The sequence below is a fragment of the Amia ocellicauda genome, chromosome 8, assembly GCF_036373705.1.
Source record: "Amia ocellicauda isolate fAmiCal2 chromosome 8, fAmiCal2.hap1, whole genome shotgun sequence".
Lineage (NCBI taxonomy): Eukaryota > Metazoa > Chordata > Actinopteri > Amiiformes > Amiidae > Amia > Amia ocellicauda.
In genome coordinates, this window is record NC_089857.1 from 39,540,669 (window position 1) to 39,566,673 (window position 26,005).

Sequence of the window (26,005 nt, forward strand, 5' to 3'; positions counted from 1 at the left end):
AACTACACTAATATTTTCAACCTTTAACTTATCAGTTTTGTATTTGTAAAAATTAATTGTGTGTTCAACATTAAATTATATTCAAAATGTGATATCATCTGACATGATGAAGATATCCTCTCTGTCTGTGTTATTGTATATATTCATACACTTGATGCAATATTGATGGTCCTATTTGTACATTTTGTGTTGTTTATCTGGACAAATACTAAAGTGCACCTGAATAATTATTTTTCTTTTTAATTTTTAGTTACAATTAATAAAAGGTTTCAATGTACTAGGATTCAGCTGTGTATGAAAATTTGTTTTTAATCATCGACCTTGGATGCATTTTGCTTTTCTGAAAAGTACACTCAACTCAAACTCTTTCTGTTTCATTCCTAGGTTTTTAATCTGTTTCAACATAAGAGCCTTGGTATCCAAATTAATATACGACTTACAAAGCTAGTGCTCCTTCAGGAGACTCCAGTAAGAAACAATTTTCTACATATATACGCTTGTATACCTCCCATGGAAACAGTACAGAGCTAGTTAATAAGATTTTTTTAAATGATGTAATATGTAAGAACACTAATATTTAAGACAAAATGCTGTGGGAAACATAAGTCATACATTGATACATATCTGTCGTACATCACAATTCCATTACTATTCCATAATATATATGTTTGTGGTCACTTGACACCTAATTAATGCATAAAAATGTTCTAAGATATTAACAGAGATGGACTGCAAATAGGGACCATCAAAGGCATTATTTTGGGGGGATTACATTGTCACCTCCGAGTGAAGACCATTATAAACCCCTAATGTCTTCTGTAATGATGCATCTTCAATTAGGTGTTTACTTAACTGACAAGTCCATCAGTATAACATCTGGAGCCTTGGCCCAAAACATGGTCACTAACTTACCCTTTGTATACTTTATCTTAAGCATAACTTGGCTGCATTTGTTTTCTTAGTTTACTTTAAAATAACTGTCGCTGCAATGATGACCATTTTAAATGTGGCCCAAGTGGTGTCAAGTAAACAAAAACTTTATTTCAAAGGCAGACATGTACATCGGGCATCATGGGGAAAAAATGCTGGAGAGTTTCTGTAAGTGGCAGCACGAGGAGTTTGGTCGAAAGAACATTCACACTGATTTCTCAACAAGATGGCGGGATGACCTGCCATCGGTGGACACAGCTATATTCATTACAAGGTACGAGAAATCACTGGTTAGTTCTTAAGTTTCGTAATTTTATCACTTTACAAGACACTGTGTTAGGGCAGAGATGCCAGGAGCCTCTTAAAATCTGAAGCAAATGAAAAAAATGTGGTTACAGCCTATGTGAGGTTAGTTAACACCTAAAGGTAGGACTAATATTAGCCCTTATTGAACTAGAGCCAGCCTACTTTGATTTACAGGCCTTTTGGAACTGACATAACACATCTTGGCAAGACTGCATCGAGGGTTGTGTTAAACATCAACATCAAATTAGTTTTTGTAGCCTAAACAAAAACATTCTTGTTTCCTGTGATAGAATTTGTAGTAATGTAAACAAATCAGTGAAGTAGTTGGGCCTGCTAGCCCCTCCATGTTTTCCGCTGTGATGTACATGATTTTCTATGACAGCTGTTGGCATCAATAATCGCCATTTACATGCTAAGAACCTGGCAATAAAAGTAGTTTAATTAAAGAATAAATCAAGCCCCTTCTGGAGTAGATGTCTCTTTTTCGCAGTGCGTTCTGAGTTTTTGGAGGTGTTACAGAATAGTCTTTACTGCTTAAGAGAGACAGGGATTTTAGTTTCTGTATTATTAAATAGAAAAGGTGGGGGTCTGAATAGAGGATTTCTCTGCTCCCGTTAAGGAGGCGATCTTGTTTAATTGATACTCTCTAACTCCAGGGTGTTCATTCCAAGTAAGGACCCAAATGTTTATATATTTTTTTAAATGTATTTATCTAATTTCCATGAATTATAGCATGCAATAATCTTCTTTTCGGTTAGCTGCAATGTGATATTCAGATAGCAGTACTCTTCTATTGGACTTTCCAATAACAAAGCATATCTACCTTTTTTCTTTTCTTTTCCACTTTACGGATTAACAAAATAACCGTAAAGGTCTTCATAAAGCTGTTGTCAAATACACATCAAACTGCACACTGAGCACACAATATGCACGGGGGGTTCGCCTAATAGCTTCTGCTAGAAGGTTGTGAGTGACTAGTGATCCAAACAACAAGCACATCAAGAAAATTCCTACTGAAGGAACTTCCTGATGGTGCCATTTTGATTCACCTCTTTTATATATACTGTGACTCAGGGCATGGTACACTGGTTTGCTTTGTCTGAGAACTGTAATGGAGCACCCTTTTCGTTGTTGTTTCTTAAGTTCACAGCCTGTAGCAGTGACCCTTACATTTAATGTGAAATGCACTTTGTCTCCTGATTAACCCTAAATCAGCTTTATGGATAGATGAAGGTTAAAATATCCCAGCTAATCCCATCCACTTTCTGTGCAGTGCCACAGAAGGAGATAAAGAAGCCTTGTAGTTATTCAGTCAGCCATACAAATTACGTGTAAATGGGTCAGATAATCATTGCAGCTTTGCTTAGTGACTACTGAGGTTCGTCTTTTATGTTTCAGGAAGGATTTCTGCGTACACAAAGATGAACCATGTGACACCGTAGGTAAGTTAACACCACGTGATTTTTATCCTTTTGTATGCAAATTGTGACATTGTTTATTTTGTATTGATTGATTTTCCTCCTGCTCAATTGGCAAACTGCAGTATCCAGAACAGTGGTTGATGTTATAGCCCTCAGTCTTGAATTGTAGTTTCATGATTGATTTACGGGCTTTCGGGAGGTATGACTGTCACGCCCACTTGTGAGAAGCAGCACAAATCTTAAAAGAGTCTGTTTTGAGACATTTCTGGGGCTTTACTTGGATATCACATTTGGTCTCAATCCTCTTCTTTGCAACTGGTCTGATAAACCTCTTCTTCAGTTATATTACAGTGATAAATAATGTGATATTATAGTGACAAGGCAAAATCGTGGCAGATCTGTTTTGTGTTATTTTTTTACATTGCAACAGGTTTCTGGGTTACACGGATCAACACTTTTAAAATGAAATGAATGAAAAATTATTATTATTATATATTGTTTAATTAAAATTGTGACTTAGCAATAGCTGTATACGGCCACAATTGAATGAAGATTCTGAAAATGAATTAAATGTAGCCCAAAGTCAGTAGATTATTTATTTATTTGTTTATTTAAAGCAAAACAGACTGTTTGTAAGCAGGCTAATCTTTGCCATTTTAGATGCCCTTTCCTACAGCAACATAAAAGGCATTCTCTGTATTTATTAACTGGCTTAATGAACATATTGTTGTTGTTTCCGCAGTTTTATTAAGAACATCATTACAGTGCTGTTATAGATTAACACCGCTGGCATTTCCTTGTTTGGTTGGATTTAATGAATGCCTTTCATCACATGTATTCCATGGAGAAATTATTAGTACTGTAAACATCTAACAAATAAATACTATTCTCCTAATTTAATAAAAGAAGAAGAAGAAAAAACCCTGACACGGTATATCCATGTGATAAAGACCTGAAGGTGACTTCAAGACTCAGTCATGAATTCTTATGTGCTGCTCTTAAAGGAGTACGTGACAGCATTGTAGGAGGTGGAGTCAAAGATTGTCAGGTGATTACTGAACTGTTCTTCAGATGATCATCAACATTTTTTAATCAGAGATTCAAAAAGGTATCATGTGACCTTAAGACATTTTGACCTGGTCAGAATGTTTCACCAGAAAGCTGCGTTTGCAAAATGCATACTAGTCAGTGAGTGGTTTAGCAGTGCTACCCCAGAAGTTCATCATTTTGTGAAGAAGTGCAGCATGGACCTTCTCCATCTGCAGGTTACAACTTGTTGAAGCATGTTTGATTTTGTTGAAAGTGTGCAAGGGTAGGTTTCCAGTCAACAAAAGGCTTTTCTCTCTCTGCGTTCCACCTATATTGATCTTTTTGCACTGGTCTCCCAATGTGCCCAGTAAATCTCAATGCCAGGCAGATACTTGTAAGCCACTCGGTCCTGTAATTCAGATAGAAAAGTGTTCCCTCTATCTGTGCATTTGTTTTTAGTTAACTGCCCAGTTTTAAATGTTTTGAATAGAAACATGCTGTCAGAAAAGTATCTTTCAGCAATACATTTCCCCACTGGTTATTTCCTGAAGCACAGTGCATTTTTTGAATTGTTAGAAAGCTATAAATCTACAGCAGCTCCTCAGTGGTTTGAATGATGAGCCCAGTATGATAACGGTCAAACCTGTCATTCAGGAGAGAGAGAATGACAGAGTGAGGTAATTTAATCTGAGAACTATGTATTAAGAACATGGAGGGCCTTTTATACCTCATATGGAAATATCAGAGAACAGGTGTGAGCTTGCCTGGTGCAGAAATATGGTGCCTGCATTATATATGATCACAGCAGATCTTACGTCTGTTTTCCTATTCAATCATTATCCCCAGAAAAGATCCTTGAGCATTTATTTATGTCAAAACAAAGAGATTACAAATGATCTGTCTTTAATCGAAATAACCAGCTAAAATACAGCGGACATTATCCTTTACTTTAATGTGGCAACTGAGTAATTGAGCTTTAGAAGTACTGTGGGGTGAGCTCATACCACTGCCCATTACTGCTGATTTATAACAGACGTTTAGAGTCAGACACTGTTCGGGTTCAAACTGCAATCTCGGGCACACCTCTGAGCTCTCGGCCCACACAGCCTCGCCAGCAGATCCACAGATGCCAAAGCGGGTTTGATGCTCTGATGGTGAGACTTTGCAGTTCCTTAATAAATTCCTTATACAATTTTATACTTAACAAAAACCCTACTGTTTAAATTATTAAAATTTAGGAAATTATTAGTTCAATTAAGGGTTCAATTAAGTAATTGAGAGCTTGGTTGGAACAAAAACCAGCAGGGTAGGGGGTCAATAGGTGTATCTTCACTCATATCTTGTTCACATTATCACTTAAGATTTGTCTCAATATTCCATGATTAACATGTATATAATGAATACATAATTTCTACCTGTGTGTGAACCAAGTAACTTAATCTAGTGGATTGTCATTAAACAGCAGCCATACACACAATCTTTCTTTACCTTCCAATAAATTATTATCTACCAAAAAACCCAGGCTTATTCCTCTTGGTAAAACTGTCTTGGAAACCCTCCAAAACAATGGCATGATTTAAATCCAACTGAAGAGGTTCATGTGATATAGGCTATACTCTAAAAGCAGTTCAGACATGATTACATACATACATACATACATACAGTTCATAGAGCTTTTACAAACAAAAAACCCTTTCTTATAGAAGCGTTCAAGTTCAAGGTCTTTCAGCAATGAAATGTGCTTGTGCTTCTGAGAAGGAAAAAAAATGTTGGCTCTGTTATGTGCCCTCTTTAATCTCTGTAATAAATTAGCAAAGTTGATTTAATTCAGCTTTTTCATTTTTTCTGAAACCCATTAAGGGTAGTACACCGTCGAGTTGGTCTGAAACATATTTGCATGATTGAGTGGGAATGATGCTCTGATGAAAATACAGGCTAGAGTGACTGCTCTGTACCATGTAAGCTCTCCTGTTCATGGTAAGAAGTTCTGAGGCATTTTTATGCGACGCCTGGTCTTTCATTTGATTCAGTCTTTGATTCACCTCTGGCAACAGTGAGATCAACTAACACTGTAAATATTTTGGGGTTCAAAGGGCAAAATAAATACAGATTTTATAAGGACATAAATATCTGTTTCTGTAAGGTCTTTACATAACATTGATTAAGGAAATTTGATTACATTTAGGTTGTCGCACAAAGCATCTCCAGATAATTGCCAAATGCAGGAATCAGGATTAAGAACGAGGTCACATTAATTCTTATTGTGTCAATCCACCGTATTTATTTCATTTTGTTCGTGGCAATGCTGTTTTATTTCAAGAGGGAAAAGCATCATTATAAAATAGTATTTTACTTTCAAAGTTGTACTTATACAATTACTGCACCTGTAACACAACTAGGAGTAGCACAGTTCTCGGTCAATGGCAACTCCTTGGACTCCTCACCCAGGTGTCAGGGGTCTTGGCCTTCCCTGCTTTCCATCGTTGCTGTCCACTCAGCCTGGACTAAAGCCCATCCGGTCATTTCCTCTGACCATATTGCAGCGTTATGGGTTTTTGAAACAATTAATTTACAGTATTTAAGAAGCAGACCATTTTTCAACTTGATAATGAACCTAAACACACAGCCAGACTAAATCTAAAGGAAAAAGCAATAAAAGCAACCTGGTGAAATTGATCCAGTCAATTGAACAGAGGGTTCTGCTTTGGCAATTTTGTGTATAAAACTGTAAAGCAGAACTGCTTTGGAAAACCAAAACCAAAACAAAAACTTAAAAAAAAACGTAATACATTGTCATACACCTTGAAGGTTTGTATGTAAAATTTAATGTTGACTCCATAATTGTGATTGTCAGTACACATCTCTTTCATCAGTTTCACTAAGCATATTGTCTTGTGATATGTTATCAAACAAAATATTTCATACCTTGTCTAGCATGAAATTAATCAGCACTTTGAAAACGACCTAGTGAACTGAAACACAGGAGCTCTGATTTCCCCAACTCCCTCCTATTAGACTGAACATTTTTCTTGACTGACAACGTAAGATTAAGCAGAACTGTTGAATAGCAGCACTAAATGATACTAAACTACGACAGGGATGCACACGTCTCTGGATTTTTTAAATGGTTGCTCAAAGAGGCTGTGAAAATGGGGTCAAGGTAGAACATAAGACAGCCGTGTTGTTCTATGTCAGTCCGTTGTCAGGTTTTTCAATATACTTTTGTAGTATTTGAAGATTTGACTTGCCACACATCAAAAGTTGTTTATGTCACTGGCTTTAGGATTGTTGAAGACATTACAATTTTCAATACTATAAAAAAGAAACCTCAAACCTATTGTTTTCCATATTGTTTGCTTCTCAGTAAGTCCAAAATCATGATTGTACATTATTTCCTTTTGTGATGTTTGATTTGATAACTAATTGAAGCCAGTTTTGACTTTAGCATAGAAAGCAAGACTTTAAATGTCTACACTGTATTCTTAGAAAGCAGTATCCACCAAATGCCTTTAATTGTAAATTCTTAAAAAATGTGCTGATTACAAATATCATGAATTTCAAAAACCTATGATGAATGTTGTCACAAGGCAAAAATATTTACTCATTCAGAGCAAGTCAGCAGTTTAAACCTTATAGTGTACTTCCCAAAGATATAACCTACTGGGACATTGTAGTGCAGATCTAATTTTTCCCTCTTCTTCACTACCTCTTAAATTGGTCTTTTAATTGTATATTAGGCATTTTATGTATGAATTCACCGAATGTATGTGTTTGAACTTCAGATGGACATATATACGGGGATTTCATCATAAGCCTGTTAATTGCTTTCAGACATTGACTAATGAATTGTAAATGTGAAAGGAGGGCAGTGGATTGACATGCTTGGATAAGGAATAGAAGGAATATATTAAGCACAGCAGGTGAAGTAAAACAACCAAAGGGAGGATGTTGGCAGAACTAATATGTTTGTAGATGGAAGATGCAGGGATGGGCTATACATTAGTATTTAATTTGCCATTTAACAAAAGGAGGACATATAATCCTATAGCAGCCAATCAAATTGATCTGAGTCATGGCATCACTGTAGCATAAGCATTGCATGTACGAGTTCCTGAACAAACTACAAACCCAATAACCCACCCAAAACAGCTCCAGTTGTGGGGGTTTGTAGACTCTTTAAACTATAGTGACAACAGTTGTTGTACTTGGCAAATGTTTGTTTGTTAAAAGAAAAAAAACATAGTTTTAGAATGACATATATACAATAAGAAGACAAAGGCAATACAACCATATATTTGCAAAACACATATTGGTAAGCAGAAGGAAATGATACACATGATGGTAAACTAAGAGTAGATGTCTGGTATGATGGAAGATTTGATTTTCATAGAAGAGCAACTAAATCCCACAAAACACAACCACCAAGTTCCAGTTAAACATTTATTGTAATTTTTCTCCTCGGGAAAAGGGTAATATTTTCAAATATGTTCTGAAAAGATGGACCAACACCACATAGCTGAAAGAAGCTCAAGAAAACGTACCATCAGCCTGTTCACAGACAGAAGACAAGTGTGATTGAAGGCATATGACAACACTTTGATAGATGTTTACAACATGGAAATAGCATACTTGCTACAGTTCAAGACCTGAAGCAAAGTTGGATAGATGAGGGCAAAGACAAGAACAGGGCTGTCATTCAAATCTCAGAGAGCTATAGATCTGTAGAAATTATAAATGTTTGTACAGATGAAGGACAGGTAAATTGAGCAAATAAACTGATTTTGTACTTTTTGGGGGAGTATCACTAAATAAATCATATATTTTATTATAATACAATATGGGAATAACAATGCATAACTTTTGATAGATGACTTGATAGATTGCAGTTTCTAATGCTGCAAAAGGTATTGGTCTCACCTGATTTGCCATTTGGGTAGTGTTTCTCCTGAGTAAATTGAAACAGATTTGGTTTTGGGGGCTGCCTAGGGTTTTCTGTTTCTACACTAATACTCTTTTCAGGGCACAGTTGATATACAGTTTATAAACCCAGAAAGCACCATATATTTTCATAAAGATTTCCATTGCACTTTGTAAACCTGATTAAATTTACATTTACATTTTTTGGCTAAGGTTTATTTTTTCTTTCTAGGAATTGCATATCTCAGTGGGATGTGCAGTGAGAAGAGAAAATGCATCCTGGCAGAAGACAATGGGCTCAACCTTGCTTTTACAATTGCTCACGAAATGGGTCACAAGTAAGAGAATTTCATTTTTGTTTTCAAGATCTAGCAGGTGAAATGAATGGTACATTTGTCTGAGCCACTAGGGAAAATGTTTGACCATTCTCAATTCTCCCCACATTGCAACACACACAAGACTGCCACCGGAGGCGCCATTGCACTTCTGACACCAATGGTCACGGTGAATAGGGTAGGGGCACTTGCTGGTAGAAGCAAACCCTCTGGTGGCTCTTCTGTTGAAGCGGTAGCGTGTATGGCAGGGGCACGAAGATTGGGGGTCCATTCCTGTTGTCAACTGCCAGCCGCCTCCAGCATTAGTGTTTTATTACTTCCAAGCTAAAAAATATCTTCATATACATCTTCCAAATTCTTTGACATTCTCTAAAGAATCAGAAACTCGAAACTTCAGGTTGAACTTGGTAGCATATTCCATACCATACATACCGTCTTTGACTCTTGTCTGCCTCTTATTATGCTTCCAAAATCTGTTGTCTGTTAATTCTGTCATGTCCTCCGGTCCTTTTCTGAGCTCTGAGCAGTCGAGCTTGTCTCTTATTCAACCCCCTTTTGAATTTTCAAACTCCGCCTCCTAACTTCCAAAATCTGAACGAGGGGTTTGTTCATAAATACAATTGTAATAATAAAGTTGCTGCTGTCAATGCAGGTGACATTGCTGTCAATATCCAACCAATTTAAGGTGATTCAAGGCGATTGCTGTTGCCCTGATTTCTCTTGTTAAATTGCAGTGAAACAAGGGTTTCAATGTAACTAACAATACAGAAACACAGCAGAAGCAGGATATTGCATGAACCAAATAATAATAATCATCATAATAGAATTGTATTTCACAGGGTTTATATACACTTATCCTTCTCTGTAATTTATGTTTCTGTCTGTAATTTATAAACATTATACAAAATTACAGACAGAAACATACATACAGATAACAGAAAGCCTGGCTTAGATTTTTCCTGCTGCTCAAACACCACTGGTTTGCTTTAGGTATATTGATGACCTCACGGTGTGCTCTCTGTGCCTCTCTGTAATGTTGATGACATCACGGTGTTCTCTCTAAGCCTCACTGTATTCCATTGTCTGCACGCATTCTTCCTTTTCCGTTTTCCTCAGGTATTTGTCTTCAATACAGTGATGGTAATCCTCCAAGCCTGATATGTCCAGTTGCTTTATTTTCTTTATAGACCGATCAGCCATAACATTATGACCACTGACAGGTGAAGTGAATAACACTGATAATCTTGTTATCATGGCACCTGTCAGTGGGTGGGATATATTAGGCAGCAAGTGAACATTTTGTCCTCAAAGTTGATGTGTTAGAAGCAGGAAAAATGGGCAAGCGTAAGGATCTGAGTGACTTTGACAAGGGCCAAATTGTGATGGCTAGACGACTGGGTCAGAGCATCTCCAAAACTGCAGCTCTTGTGGCGTGTTCCCGGTCTGCAGTGGTCAGTACCTATCAAAAGTGGTCCAAGGAAGGAAAAGTGGTGAACCAGCGACAGGGTCATAGGATGCCAAGGCTCATTGATGCACGTGGGGAGCGAAGGCTGGCCCGTGTGGTCCGATCCCGAACAGATGAGCTACTGTAGCTCAAATTGCTGAAAAAGTTAATACTGGTTCTGATAGAAAGGTGTCAGAACACACAGTGCATCGCAGTTTGTTGCGTATGGGGCTGTGTAGCTGCAGACCAGTCAGGATGCCCATGCTGACCCCTGTCCACTGCCGAAAGTGCCTACAATGGGCACGTGAGCATCAGAACTGGACCACGGAGCAATGGAGGAAGGTGGCCTGGTCTGATGAATCACGAGTTCAAGGTGTTGACTTGGCCTCCAAATTCTCCAGATCTCAATCCAATCGAGCATCTGTGGGATGTGCTGGACAAACAAGTCCGATCCATGGAGGCCCCACCTCGCAACTTACAGGACTTAAAGGATCTGCTGCTGACGTCTTGGCACCAGATACCACAGCACACCTTCAGAGGTCTAGTGGAGTCCATGCCACGATGGGTCAGGGCTATTTTGGTGGCAAAAGGGGGACCTACACAATATTAGGCAGGTGGTCATAATGTTATGGCTGATCGGTGTATCTGTACCATGGTGATAGGCACTCTATAATTGCTTCACCTCAATTGCACACCCCATCATTTTACTGAAAATTGTTTGAGTGACCGCATACAGGACAATTATACACTGCATGCTTTGCAAAATGGGTAATTTATCACCAAATTCCAGTTCATTTTTTGTATTCACGATCATCTTTTCAGAACAAATGCAATCAATTAAGAAGCAGATCTTGGACACATCTTCTCCCTTTGTTTACATGCTAAGTAGCGTTTGCCGTTGAAGTCAAAATAATTGTGCAATCCCTTCCATGATTGCAGTTGCATGCTTTCATGATTATGTTGTTTTACTGTTGCAAAGCAAGCTTCCTACCACTTGAAATAACTTGGTTCAGAATTACCATTAAAATTAATCATTAAAGAAATATATAAACAAGAACCAAACAATGCCAATGCCAAATAATAAAACAATTAAAGTCATTCTAGAGTAATCTAGACAGGATTACTTATGATGGGAGATTTTCAGATGTTAGCAGAGAAATTGTCTGCACAAGAGTTTTTGGGTTTGTTTTTCGATCATTAATTTTCTCTGCTTTTGATCGTTTTGTAGAAGTGCAAGTGTCACATTATATTACCTAAAATTAGTGGCCATGTGTTTCAGGGGTTGTTTTTTTGTCAAGGACACCACGATCACCAGGACATATTGTGGCACACAATCAGTGGCACAGTATTGGCCTCACTCTCTGTCAAAATGCCTGTGGCAGTTACTGAGGCTAAAGGTGGACCTGCACCCAGTTACATCCACCGTGAACACCTGTCTTCTGTCCCAGTGTATTTAGGATAGGTAATAATGCTTTGTTTGTTCAATTATTCACCAAAAGTCTCTGATGGGGGCTATAGTAATAGGAAAATAGACCTGAAATCCATTTGTATTTAATTCCTGCAGAGATTAATCAGCAATAATGGAAACTAAACTAAATAAATGTGTTTTTGTTTTAATCTGCAAAATAACATCAAAGTACTCTATATAGTATGTGGGAATTCATGTTCCTATTCATTGCTGTAATATTAGCAGTAATCTTAGCAGTAATATTTGGTCAGTGTTCTTTTTATAGTGTGTCGGCCTGTTTTCTGTTTTGTCTCCACTCTGAAGATACAATAACACTGGATGAGTCCTGAAGTGCTTGCCCGTGTGCCAGATGAACTCAGAGTGATTTGTCATGGCTTGGCAAGGGTTTTACAAAAGCACCACTCATCCATTGAGTGATGCAAACAGCCCTAGCTCTGGGTCATTTTCAAGGCTAAGTGACTTTAAAAAAACTTTTGACAAAATCATGGGAAATTGGGTCAAATAGTCAAGACTAATTTGTGCTAATGAGGAAGAGCTTTTGGGATTCGTATGAAAGAGCCTTTGTTTTGCTGACAATATACATTTTGGAAAAGCATCTCTCATTATCTCATTCGATTACACAAAGGAAGAGCTGGTGCATCCCAGTTTCAGAATTGCAATAAAAGGTTTTGAGCATCTGTTTTGACTCTAAGAAGCTAGTGTTCCAGGAAAGGAAGATTTGTTAAAAAAAAAAAAAAAAAAAAAAAAAAAAAAGCGATTAGTTTTTGTGTCTTTGGTGCAGCTGCATAGTCATTGACGTTGTTCCTTTGCTCTGAATTTTAAACTTTATTAAGGTTTTAGTTCTCTGGGCAGTTCTGTGTGTTCTCTGTGCTATGAAGAAAGAGATGACAGAACAAATCAGTTCCTTCAGGATACACGTAACTCAATTACACATCAAGTGTAAAAGATCCAAGAGATAAAACATTGTTTTCATCCTTTGCTTTAACATGAACAGATCTATAATCCTGTAATGAAAATCCCCATGACATGACCTGTATTTCTTCCATAAATCTGCGTAACCTTCCTTCAGGTTTCTGCCTAGAACAGAAATAAGCACAGGCCTTTTGTAAAGTTATGTATAAGTTTACAACTTGTTTTAGATTACATTTGTCTTCTTCCCAGCAATTTATAGTAAAGGCTCAGTCAGATCATGGGAGAAAAAACTGTTAACTACTAGTGTTACTTCTGATTATTGTCCATAAAATATCAGTTTTATACACCATGGATATGAAAAGCAGTATGTTATGCACAGTGTAGTATAACCATGCGTGACAAATATTCAACTTGAAAAACCAGATTGGAGATGTATGCATACCTAAATTTAAATTTACTGTGTTTTCCAGTTTTCGTTCTGAATGAAGGACAGCCATAACATAAAACCCTGATACCGACATGGTGGTCTTTTTGACAATCACAGAACTCTTAAACAGATGCAGATTTTTTTTAAAGCAATATGCAGTTATAATCTTATCCACATATGCTTTGCCAGTGTTTTTTTCTGAATCTCTAGGGATTATATTCCTACAAACACCTCAGTTTGGGATTCATGCGTTCACATTGTGACAACCTTTCTTAAGGTAAAGACCCACATCTGTAACGTATACTGCGCTCAACACAGCATGCAGTACATTTATTAAATCACACTGTAGGGCAATGTTACTTAATTTATGTATACATACGTATATCTACATCTTAGTATTGTCTTTCTACTATCTCCTATACTAAAAGTTGTAGTTGTTTATATTCAGGTTTGTTTTCTTTCAGCATAAACCATTCTAATTCAAACATCAGTGTCATGATTTTTGACACAAAACTAGTCTTTTTCAAATCAACTTTTCCTAATTCCTTGGGTAGTGGGCAATGTCCAAAATAAAGTAAAATGAAATAAATCACCCATGTATAAAGTTTAAGCTCCATTACGCCTTATATTTTGTTCATTTAAACATTTGTATTCTGTCACTGACATTTTCTTTCTTTCTTTCTTTCTTCCTTTCAGCGAAAATCTTTTTAACAGTTTGTATATATTTATTTTTATACTTTCCAAGGGGTAAACAGTTGTGTTGAAGACTTGCGTATTTGTTTATATCCTAAGTAAGAGGAAATGCAACAAACAGTGTCCATCACAGGAATTTCCTAATGGATACCCCCCGGAGGAGAAACTTTAATGGACAATCAATTCTAAACGAAAGAGATTTATGTTGATTAGGCATATAAACCATATAAACCCTCCTCGTGCCAGACACAATATTTGTGCAAAGAATACTGGATTGGAGTTGATTGTGGTCCTGCTGGAGTGACTTGTATTGTTTAATCTACTGTATTGTTCTTCTTACAACAGAGCTGTATTCTTAGCTCTCACATCTACTAATGTAATGAGACTGCTTTCTCAAACTTGAACACCAAAATCACTAAGAAATAAGAAATCACTGGATTATGCGCCAGGTACAATTGATCTCTCATGAGCCCTTAGTTTTGTCTGGACAGAAATGTATGGTTTGCACTGACGCTTGCATACCATGTATGTTCCACATATGTGGCTCTTGGCCCTAACAGCAACAGGATTGTCAATTCTCCCGTACAATATCCATCATTGGAACAGAAAAAAATCTGTGAGTGAGCATGACAGTAATAGATACCACTGTACATGATACGATACTTTAAGACATTTAATATGGGCATAATTCATAAAAAAAAAACAATGGCTTTGCACCCTCACTGTTCAAGTTCCTCAATTCATTTGAACAGGTGATCCACAAAACATATGGTAGCTGTTATGGCCATGCATGATGATAAGTGGGTATTTTTATGAAAGGTATTTGATTTCTTTTCTTTCTTTTTTCACCTTGAACTCTTCACTCGGGAGTAAGTCACAGGCCTGCCTCATCCCTCTCCATGTCAAGGTGGAGGCTGCAGTGAGTAATGTGGTTATTGAGTGCAGCTGGGCCCGAGTTTGTCTGGGGATCCGGAGATCCTGCCAAGCCAAGTCATTTCGAGAGCGATGCCTACAGCAAAGTGCCGAAACAGTAGCATGAAAGCGAGACTCCGAGGGAAGGAACCACTTAACGTGGCCCACAGTGCACTACCATATAGTATGAAAGTTAATACTGTTCATTAATGGTATCAATTAAAGATGAAAGAGCTTCTTCCCCCCATTTTACTTGCATAGAAAATTGTAGGCCTACAAAAACATGTATTATACCCGTGCACTTTTTTGCTTCCTTCTATTGCATTATAATTTTTTACCAAAACTCTTTACTTTATTTTATTTTCCTGCGTCTTCCTTCATGTTTTGTACCTGTTATTCAGCAGAGTCTTTACATTCTTCTGCATTCTTTGCATTGTGTGACGTCTTTTTCAGTGAACTCCATGGTAAGTCTCTTCAATACTCCATTTCAGAACCACGTTATACATCTTCCAAATAACGTGAATTGGCATCCTTATCGTATGATTTAATAGGTTTTAGTAAATATAGTAAATATATTATCATTTTATCATTATATATTATATTTTCCAGTGTGTACATGCTTTTAGAGAAAAGTGGAATAGTTGAAGCTGCTGAATGAATAATTCACCAACGTTAAAATTAACAGACAATTACCATTTCCAAACCGTAGTAAATTCAACAATATACACACTTCACACAGGGCAATAGGGGGCAAATATAAATATACAACCTTCATACTTCAGGCATTTCCCCATCTTTTTGTATATTTTCACTCAATATCAGTAGCAGAATAATGATGATAATGCTGTTATAAACATTGTTATGCTTCTGTTATTGCTAGACAGTAATCATTTATAATACAGCAGTATGCAAATTTAAAGCAAAACTTCCATAATGTATGTAGTGTGTCTAGTGTTTGACAAGGAGAACACCTCTCTTTGGTAGTGCCATACAAACCTAAACATTGTCTTGATTTGATTTGATTTTGTTCTGGAGTGGTCCACCGTCTTATTCCAATAGTATTTCCAGTGATTTCCCTGGGGTGTCAGAGCAGCTAAAGTTTACAAAGGAGCTGAAGGATGAAGGTCAGGCAAATGATTAAGTGCAGGTGTAATTTTCTGTGCTGCCAGATGCGCTACATCAGAGATGACTCTCACTCAGTCAGCGGTTGGCATTTGTGTTGAAAATCCACGTCCAAGCTCTGTCTCTGTACGTTTCCTACAGCGGATCTCACAATTTGTGTAGCGCTGCAGTGTAATGGTAGTTCTGCGAGACGTTCCAGTAACTCTTAGTATGGTAAAGACGCACACAGCTTCTTTTATTTATTTTTATATTTCTTTGTCATAAAAATCCCAATCCATGGAAACATAACACGCAATAACACTAGTTTTAGATTAATCACTCTGTTTAGTTAAAAAAAAAAATAGAAAAACTCTGCCTAAAAGTACTTAAAATTCTAACCCAGTGCTAACTCTTGTCTGTCATAAGGTGACGGCTGGAAAAAGACATAATTGAGTGAAATATTGACTGTTAGGTCATATGATTGATCTTATTTTAATGAACTCCAAAACCGAAACATTTAATTTTAAAATAATTTAAAGAAAACTTTTATGTGTACCTTCTGATTTCACACAGCTGTTTAGCATTTCTGACCAAAAAAAATATATACAACATTCCCAGTCGGTCAACAGTGATGTCTGCAGGCACAGTGGTTGATGGGGTGAATGAAAAAACTTTGTGGGCATTAATAACATCTTGTTATTATTATTTTAATAATAATAATAATAATAATAATAATAATAATAATAATAATTATTATTATTATTATTATTATTATTATTATTATTATTATTATTATTATTATTATTATTAGTAGTAGTAGTAGTAGTAGTAGTAGTAGTAGTCCTACTAATACTATTGGTACTATGCCTGTTAGTACCACTACTAATAGGTAGATTAAATTAAAAACTGATGTACTCTTAATAGCCATTAATCTAGCCTAATATTACAGATATGTTCTTGGCATCCTGAATTTCCACTGCAAACACAAACCTTATATGTAAAGCTTTATAATATGCAATAGTTTTCATGTTACAATGTGTCAGATTTAGAAATTATACAGCTAATTAATTTATCATTGTTTTTGTAAATTAAGAAATGTCATAGTGAAAAGTATATCCTTTAATAAAGAACTGTTAAAAATGTATGGAAATCTGCATACCCAGTTTTTCCTGAGAGCATTCAGAATATTATTTAATTAAACAAATTTTAAGACTTTCAAGCAGGTAAAATTAAATGATAATTCTTTCTAGTAAAGTGTCTATTAAGCTGTGAAAAGAAATATATAACCCTGAACCCTGATATGGTATTTTTATGTATACAAATACACCATACTTTACCACTGCACCATAGTTATTCTTCTTAATATATGCATATCTCTCTTGTGTTATCATAGCATGATCTGGGAACATTTTTTCTTTTCAACTCAACAATGAGCGAAATAGCTGGAAGAGAGACCAGTAGAGAAGGGGCCAAGTCTGGCTATCCCAGCTTTGTTTTGACTCAGTGTGTCCAGGAGTAGGCATAGTCACATTCACTGTCTTGACTCTAAAGATGTTCCATTTTTCATTTCCTTTGACCCATTTTCTGATGTTCACATTTCCTTCCACTACCGGCTTTTCAATAGTGGAGACTCAGCTCAAGCAAACCTCACATTTCTAGTTTGTTAACAATAAGAAAAATAGTAGTTTGAGTAGTTTTTGTGCAAAACCGTTATGCAATAACATGAGAATTCCCCCACATCATTGTAGCAAGGGTGTCCACTATAAGAAGGGCAGCCTTGGTTTCAAGGTCAGGGGTTATAAATGTGTCTGTACCTCATTAACTTGTCTGCTTTCACCTGCTGCAGACACTGAGAGCAAGTGTCCACAATTGAGTGGAAGGCAAGCTGCAGTGTTATTACCCAATGACTAGGTGCTATGTTTTTTGAGCAACAATATGAAGGCAATGTGCTCCCATACTGCTTGTTCTTTGAGTTAACACTGTTATTACTGGACTTTATATATTTTTGTATTTTGATTTTAATAAATACATTTTATGTAACAGCTTCTCTTTCTATTTGAGAACATTACTTGGCTCTATATGCACCACAAGTTGTCATTTTTCATATATACAGTACTGTGCAAAAACTTTAGGCAGGTGTGAAAAAATGCTGTAAAGTAAGAATGCTTTCAAAAATAGACATGTTAACAGATTACATTTATCAATTAACTAAATGCAAAAGAATAGAAAGAAAAGAAAAATCTATATCAATATTTGGTGTAACCACCCTTTGCCTTCAAAACAGCATCACTAACCACAGTTCTTCTTTGGATTTAGGCAGCCTCAGTTGCTTCTCTCTCTTCATGTAATCCTAGACAGACTCAATGATGTTGAGATCAGGGCTCTGTGGGGGCCATACCATCACTTCCAAGACTCCTTGTTCTTCTTTACGCTGAAGATAGTTCTTAATGACTTTCGCTGTATGTTTGGGGTCGTTGTCATGCTGCAGAATAAATTCGGGGCCAATCAGATGCCTCCCTGATGGTATTGCATGATGGATAAGTATCTGCCTGTACTTCTCAGCATTGAGGAGACCATTCATTCTGACAAAATCCCCAACTCCATTTGCACAAATGCAGCCCCAGACTTGCAAGGAACCTCCACCATGCTTCACTGTTGCCTGCAGACACTCATTTGTGTACCGCTCTCCAGCCCTTCAGCAACAAACTGCCTTCTGCTACAGCCAAATATTTCAAATTTTGACTCATTAGTCCAGAGCACCTGCTGCAATTTTTCTGCACCCCAGTTCCTGTGTTTCCGTGCATAGTTGAGTTGGTTGGCCTTGTTGCCACGTCAGAGGTATGGCTTTTTGGCCACAAGTCTTCCATGAAGGCCACTTCTGACCAGACTTCTCTGGACAGTAGATGGGTGTACCAGGGTCCCACTGTTTTCTGCCAATTCTGAGCTGATGGCACTGCTGGACATCTTCCGATTGCGAAGGGAAGTAAGCATGATGTGTCTTTCATCTGCTGAGGTAAGTTTCCTTGGCCGACCACTGTGTCTACGGTCCTCAGTGTTGCCTGTTTCTTTGTGCTTCTTCAAAAGTGCTTGGACAGCACATCTGGAAACCCCTGTCTGCCTTGAAATGTCTGCCTGGGAGAGACCTTGCTGATGCAGTAGAACTACTTTGTGTCTTGTTGCTGTGCTCAGGCTTGCCATGGTGTAGGACTTTTGACAGTAAACTGTCTTCAGCAACCTCACCTTGTTAGCTGAGTCTGGCTGTTCCTCACCCAGTTTTATTCCTCCTACACAGCTGTTTCTGTTTCAGTTAATGATTGTGTTTCAACCTACATATTGAATTGATGATCATTAGCACCTGTTTGGTATAATTGTTTAATCAGACACCTGACTATATGCCTACAAAATCCCTGACTTTGTGCAAGTGTACCTAGAAGAATTGAAGCTGTTTTGAAGGCAAAGGGTGGTCACACCAAATATGGATTTGATGTAGATTTTTCTTCTGTTCACTCACTTTAGTTAATTGATAAATATAATCTATTATGATGTCTATTTTTGAAAGCATTCTTACTTTACAGCATTTTTTCACACCTGCCTAAAACGTTTGCGCAGTACTGTAGATCCTACTTGTTTTGCACAAGGAATATATCTACTTTTGCACAATATTTATATTTTGCCAGTTTTGCACATTGCATGCTGTTATATTGGACATTATTTATATTGTATTGTTTGCGTAGCACTGCCAGTAAACAATTGCTGTCTTGCATTAACCTTATTGGATTCTTGGGCCAGATTAAATCAAGACTTTGACCCACCCGCTAGTAGAAAACTACAGACCTGTTCATGATAGCTGTTACATTTATGATTAGAAGAAAGTGTCATCTTACTAAAAATGAAGCCGCAACTGAGTACAATTCTTTAGTTTTCTATTCTATTGGTGGGTCAAAGTTTTTATTTAATCTGGCCCCTTGTGTGGAAGTCGAGGACTGCATGTAATTTGCCCCATTTACTGTACCCAATGTGGTTATTTGAGTTTTTGCTCCCCTTACCCAAATGCCTTTATATATTGTATATTTTAAAGAATTAATATTCTGTTTTTTTGTCCTGTCACTTTTAATACAGATTTTTCTATAATGGAGAAAAGAGAAATTGATTAAATTCAATCTTTCATCAAGAAAATGTCAGTTCAAATTTATATTTAAAGTGCTTTCCTGAGTAAATGCATACTTTGCTGAGTGATTCTAGTATTCACATTTCAGCTACCCATGAAACAAAAAGGCTTGAATTATGTTTTTGAGCATCATCCTATCAACTTTCTTCTAGGGTCTAGAATCCTGTCTTTAAACAAATCAGTGGCGACTCTTAGCTGTTGTCTCTCTTGTTACATATGTAACAAGGCCCACAGTGTGTAAAATGACCCTGTAATAGTGACAACATTCCCTCTAGACTTGGTACAGTGTTCAGCCCCTCCACCAGTGTCTTTCACATGACGCTCGGAGGTATGGCACAGACACACAGTATACATATGAGAAAACTTAGTACTTTGTTCATGGTTAAAACGATTGGAATGTGTAATTCTAATATTATCCACTGTACAGTTTTTTGTAACTGTTGTAGTTTAAAGGGGTAGTAAAATGTTCCTATCTCGTCACACATAGCTTGACACATTGTACTAGTTTGTAAAGCATTTAATGTTATAAAGCTCATGACATAAGGTTTTAATACTTTAGAAAGTTATGTTATTGTTCAAAGTTGAGAGAATATTAAAATAAAGTGTGACCAAGTATGTTTTTTTTTTAATTATAATTGATTAAATGTTTAGATGCTAACCAAAAATAAATGTATTGGAGAATCCACAAAATATCTTAACAAATGTAACGTAAATGGAATGAATGTTGATTATCCAGTTTAATGTAATTAAAAATTGGCATTCTGCTCTTCTACAATCAATTCCACCTGTTGATTTGAATACATTTATGCAACAATTTTGACAAAAGTATTTAACCAATGGAACCATATCTATGGCTACAGCAATTCAATCCTTAAGCTTCAAGCAGTAATGGTCAATCTAGACGTCATACATGAATTACTTACTGGAGTGTAAGAACAATACAAATATACAAACAAGAAGCGTCAGTTCAGCACAACTGACTTTGCTTGCACTACCAGATTGACCGAATGTTGCTTTCAGGGAAGAAGTCTGGATTAGATGACAGTCTGATTACAGTTTGTTGATGTCCTTGGGTACTTAAGGGGTTGAGCACTCATCAGTGAGTGTAAATATTTGTTTTTAAATGCTAAAGCTCTTATTTTTTCCTCATGCACTTGAATTTGGATATGGTTTAGTATTTTATGCATTAAAAAAAAAAAGGGGTCCTGAAATTCATTCTCTGATATTTCATTTCCCTCCAAATTCAGCATGGGCGTAAATCACGACAATGACCACCCATCCTGTGCGGACAGCCTCCATATCATGTCTGGAGAGTGGATCAAAGGCCAGAACCTTGGCGATGTCTCCTGGTCTCAGTGCAGCAGGGAGGATGTTGAAAGGTTCCTCAGGTAATACTGAAAAACTGGACTCACTTCCCAGAATCCTGAAATCAGACCCGACTAGACAGGCCCTGTTAGAGTAATTTCTCGATATGCATTTTTATATTTATTCTTTCCCTTCAGCACTTTTTTGAAGTAAAATGCAACTTTTTATTATTTATCTCATGAAGTGTCTGAGAATTCTCTTATCCCTGTCTCGTATTCTGGCCTAACCTTTGAAGAGTGTCTTGTGAAATGTAACTTTTATTATAATTCACTGAGAGAGCGCCTTTATTTTAATGGGAGGCTGCGGGAATGGTCCCTCTCCCTCTCGAAATGTCTCTATAGAAAAGAAACCAGAAATGGAGTTTGTAGAGATGGGATTAACACCACCATCTGTTTTAGGTTTTATCAACTATTTCAAACTTAAAATATATGGGGGTTCAGCGGAGGTCAGATCGACTGTGTTTGGAAGCGATTATCATGTCATTTCGTTTTTTCTGAAGATATTTGTCTTCAATACCCAAATGTAAACCTCTTCGATCAACACAAACAAATGAATGTAATGTCATAAGGATATATAAACCACTGGAATACATGTGAATGTACTTGTTCTTGGTTTAAACTTAAAGGCCTTCAGGAGATGCCAGGGTTACTCTGCATTGCTAAAACACCAACAATTCTCCATGACTTCCATAGTAGTCCAAAATCTCCAAATGATTCCAATTTTAACTACAGTGTGTTTTGTTATTTGTAACTGATCCATATTCAATTATTGTCTTGGAGGGAAAAAAAGAATAAATAGTGATATATTTTTTTATAATACTACAGTATATTACTCAAACATTCTTCACAACATTTTTTCACATTTCAGAAGTAGTATTCCATTGTTAAAACAATACGTAGCTGTTATAAATCAACATGCATTTGCTGAACTTGGAGTAGTAGCAAGCGTTGGCCTCCTGAGATCATGAGATATCTTGAGAACTGCACTGAAACAGAAATAGACCACAACAAATGCACTTTCATCCACCCTTGTATATAATAATAATAATAATAATAATAATAATAATAATAATAATAATAATAATAATAATAATAATAATAATCTGTAAATATAAATATGTTTTAGTACATGTTTGTTGGTCATCAAAAATGTAGCTTCAAGATATACTCTTAAATTAATTAATTAATACATTGTTCATTTCTTCGGCTGGAAAGTGGATTCCTATTCATCACAATAAATTCATGTGTAATATTAAAAATAAATAAGTTGGGCAAAACATTTCTAGTAGGAAATTAAATTGCACGTATGTCTCCTGGCCCTGGGCTAGTCTCAGGCCATGAGGTGGAGGCCATTACAGTCTGTCTGAGTAACAGATTCATCTGTCCTGCTGTTGTTTGTCTGCTGCAGGTCGAAGGCGAGCAGTTGCTTGTTGCAGACCGATCCTATGAGCCTCAACTCTGTGATCCTGCCCTCTAAACTGCCTGGGATGACATACACGGCCGACGAGCAGTGCCAGATACTGTTTGGGCCCAAGGCATCTTTCTGTCACAAAATGCAGGTACGATGTGCAATAAAACACCTCACAGCTGTAATAGTATTGAAATTGATCTGAGTGAATGAAACGTCTATTGTGAATAACCAAATATACATTGAGATAAAAGACTGATGATGATTTAAACATCCAGAACTGAGTAGTTCCTTATTTGTTGATCCCAGTTTATCAGTTCAAAGACTAACCACTTCTCTGTCCAAAGCATTTGGTGCAGTCCAATGTCCAGACTTTAGTAGCCCACTTCTCTATCACACTTCCCACAATCAGCCTTCAAGAAGCTGTTTATAAGTCCAATTATATGCTATTCAGAATCAAAAACATATATCTGACAAGCAGAACGTTTATCAGAACCACAATATCTGATAAAATCAACACCCTGAAAAATAAACCTTTATAACACTTTAAAAGCCTTGAGGTGAACAAGTGTTGAAAAATATTGTTAGTTTCTGATTAACAGCTTGATCTGAAAATATGTACTTTGCACAGTCTTGTTAAATGTACGTTGACAGACTTTATCATTTCAGAATGGTAACTAAAAGAATTTGTTAATTTGTTCTGTTGTTATAAATTACTGTTAGCAGGTCTGTGTATTGTCAACTTGGAGACCAAAGTGTAATAAATGTCAATCTCTGGCTTTACAAGTTTAGCTATAAAAGGGGTTAGGATCAGATCCCTCTCTCTGAGTAGCAAATCACTTATGTTTAGTTTTTTATGGACATAAAAGGAATGTTATTGCTCAAAAACCACTCAGAGACAGTTCATAAGAAAGAGTTAAACATGTTTGTGCTTCTCCGCTGCTTTATGTTACTTTTTATGTGGATTTCTTGACAAAAAAGAGGGGGGTCTGAGAAGGTCAAAGGACAATTCTGTTTGGATGTAAACTTGTTCACTGGTTGTCAAGGGAAGGTGCATTAAGTGGTCATGTTAAACACTGTCTTGGGGCAAAAATATCTCATAAAGAGGTCCTTGATTAATCATGGGTTCAGATCAGACACCATAGCAACCTAGTGTGTTCCTCACAAACAACCTTAATTTAATTTATTCTTTCATAAAGAATCCAGAGAGGAAAACAGTACATAAACCACAAGGGCATGTATGTTTACCTAAGGTGGCCTACAATCGACAGTTAATTGGGGTTTGTTATGTTTAACGTCCACCAGGTGGCCTTTTTGTTAAGTAATGACCGATTTAGCATCACGTCTTTGGGAAGATTTATGTGCAGGAGTGTGGTTCTTAGGAACAGTTTGTCCGAAGACTGAAATCTGAAAAATAATACGTTAAACAAGTATATGTTGAGATGAGTATATACTTGCAGCCTAGTGCTACTTCTTATATCTCACTAGATTAAGTCTTAGTCAACATCCATTTTCCTTCCTTACAGCACGTATCACCCGTATAAAATATATAAAAGATAGCATGCAATTAAACTTCTGATCAGATCAGTAATATTGATTGGCTATTCCCTCATTGGCAAGAAGAATAAACAACTGACTCAATGTTACCTGTTTGCTGTGCATTAGGCAATAAGCACTAATATTCACCTCAACAAAGAGGCAAGTTTAAAAACTTTACATATTCATGTGTTTTTGTTTAATCAACTTTTTCAAATCCAGTCCTGTCTCAAAGTGTCCTCAACTGCTATGGAGTCATGTGGTCACTCTATTCTGTCTACAATATATCTTCTCCTTTAGAAAATGTCGGAATTCAGGCCCTTGAATCGTTTCTCTGTCTCACTGACACGTTCCTGCCTATAGTGCACAAAAAACGTTTTTATTTAGATATCCAAGGTAAAGCTTTGTCTTTGTTCGTTCACTGATTTGTTCGGCCACTGATACGGCCTGCTCAGACCAGAGAATATTTTCCAGACTGAAATTAATCAGCCCTCCAAAGAAAATAAAAAATAAGGTGAAATTAATAAAACAGAGTCTGTTCACAGCCTCACTCTGGTGATTTGTTCATGAGAGTAGCAGTGTTGCTTTCAATTCAGATCCACACAAATATCTAAAACAGCTTGTTTTAGTTTAACGTCTTCCTTTGAACGTAAAACTGAAAAATCACTTTAATAATTTATCTCTCTGTCAGTCATGTTGTGCAGCTGCTGCTCCAACTCTAATGGAATTCAATGTTTTTTATCCTTAGATTCTAGATTTTATGTAACTAATGACAACTAGAATCCCTTCATTTTTTTATATACACTTTTTTATATAAGTTTGATTAGTAATCAATCAAATTTTTTTGGTAGTACAATAAGTACAATCTACAGATGTGCCACAAACTGCCCTTGAAATCTTTCATTTCTATGTAATTGGAAGTGTTGCTTGTCTTTTGTTTTCCTCTATGGAAATCATATAGATTATGTGAAAAGCACTCAATTAAATACAGTAACAAATCATCATGTCTGAAAATGTAATCAGTGAAATCCTGTTATGCTTCTATTTCTTCTGTATAAGTGATGGCACTTTTATGCATTATATGATGGCCTTCCAAAATCAGGACATCTCACTTGAAGTGATGCATAGTGACATCTTGTGGTAGGAAAACATGAAATCAATTTCATTATCGCTAATCACAGAAAATATATTTTATTGGCCTAAATATTGATTGTGTGAATGTCCTGTGTAAAGGACCTTTAGAATATGTATGTATTAGTCACTTGAAATCCAGTCCACTGAAATGCATTCAATCCTTCCACAGACAAATCTGCTTATTTACTTGTTTCTGTTCTACACAGATGATATCTGCAAAACATTGCTTTGGTTTAACAATTTGAGCAGCACATTTGTGATCTATTCTATATTCTATAGCCTATATTAAAAAAACTGCAAGGCTACAATTAAAAAGATTAAATTTAAATTAAATCTTTCTTACCATAGTCATTGATCTAATATTAATATTTTCTGTTTAAAGTTTTACATATACTATAAACTATATATTGTATAATTAAAAAAATAATTTCTGACAATATTTCTTCAAACAACAAAAGGAAAATGGAAAATAAATGTTGCTGAATTGGCTTTAGTTAGGA

The 26,005-nt window shown here is 36.4% G+C and overlaps 1 protein-coding gene across 1 annotated transcript in view; it reads left to right on the forward strand.

The window, feature by feature from the left end:
• LOC136755019 (A disintegrin and metalloproteinase with thrombospondin motifs 19) overlaps positions 1–26,005 on the forward strand; it is a 67,631-nt gene that overhangs the window by 12,118 nt on the left and 29,508 nt on the right. Inside the window, exons 5-10 of the mRNA XM_066711367.1 lie at positions 385–468; positions 1,050–1,204; positions 2,635–2,678; positions 8,836–8,941; positions 21,311–21,451; positions 22,836–22,986. Of these exons, the coding sequence (XP_066567464.1) occupies positions 385–468; positions 1,050–1,204; positions 2,635–2,678; positions 8,836–8,941; positions 21,311–21,451; positions 22,836–22,986 (681 nt within the window). The remainder of the gene's footprint in view (positions 1–384; positions 469–1,049; positions 1,205–2,634; positions 2,679–8,835; positions 8,942–21,310; positions 21,452–22,835; positions 22,987–26,005) is intronic.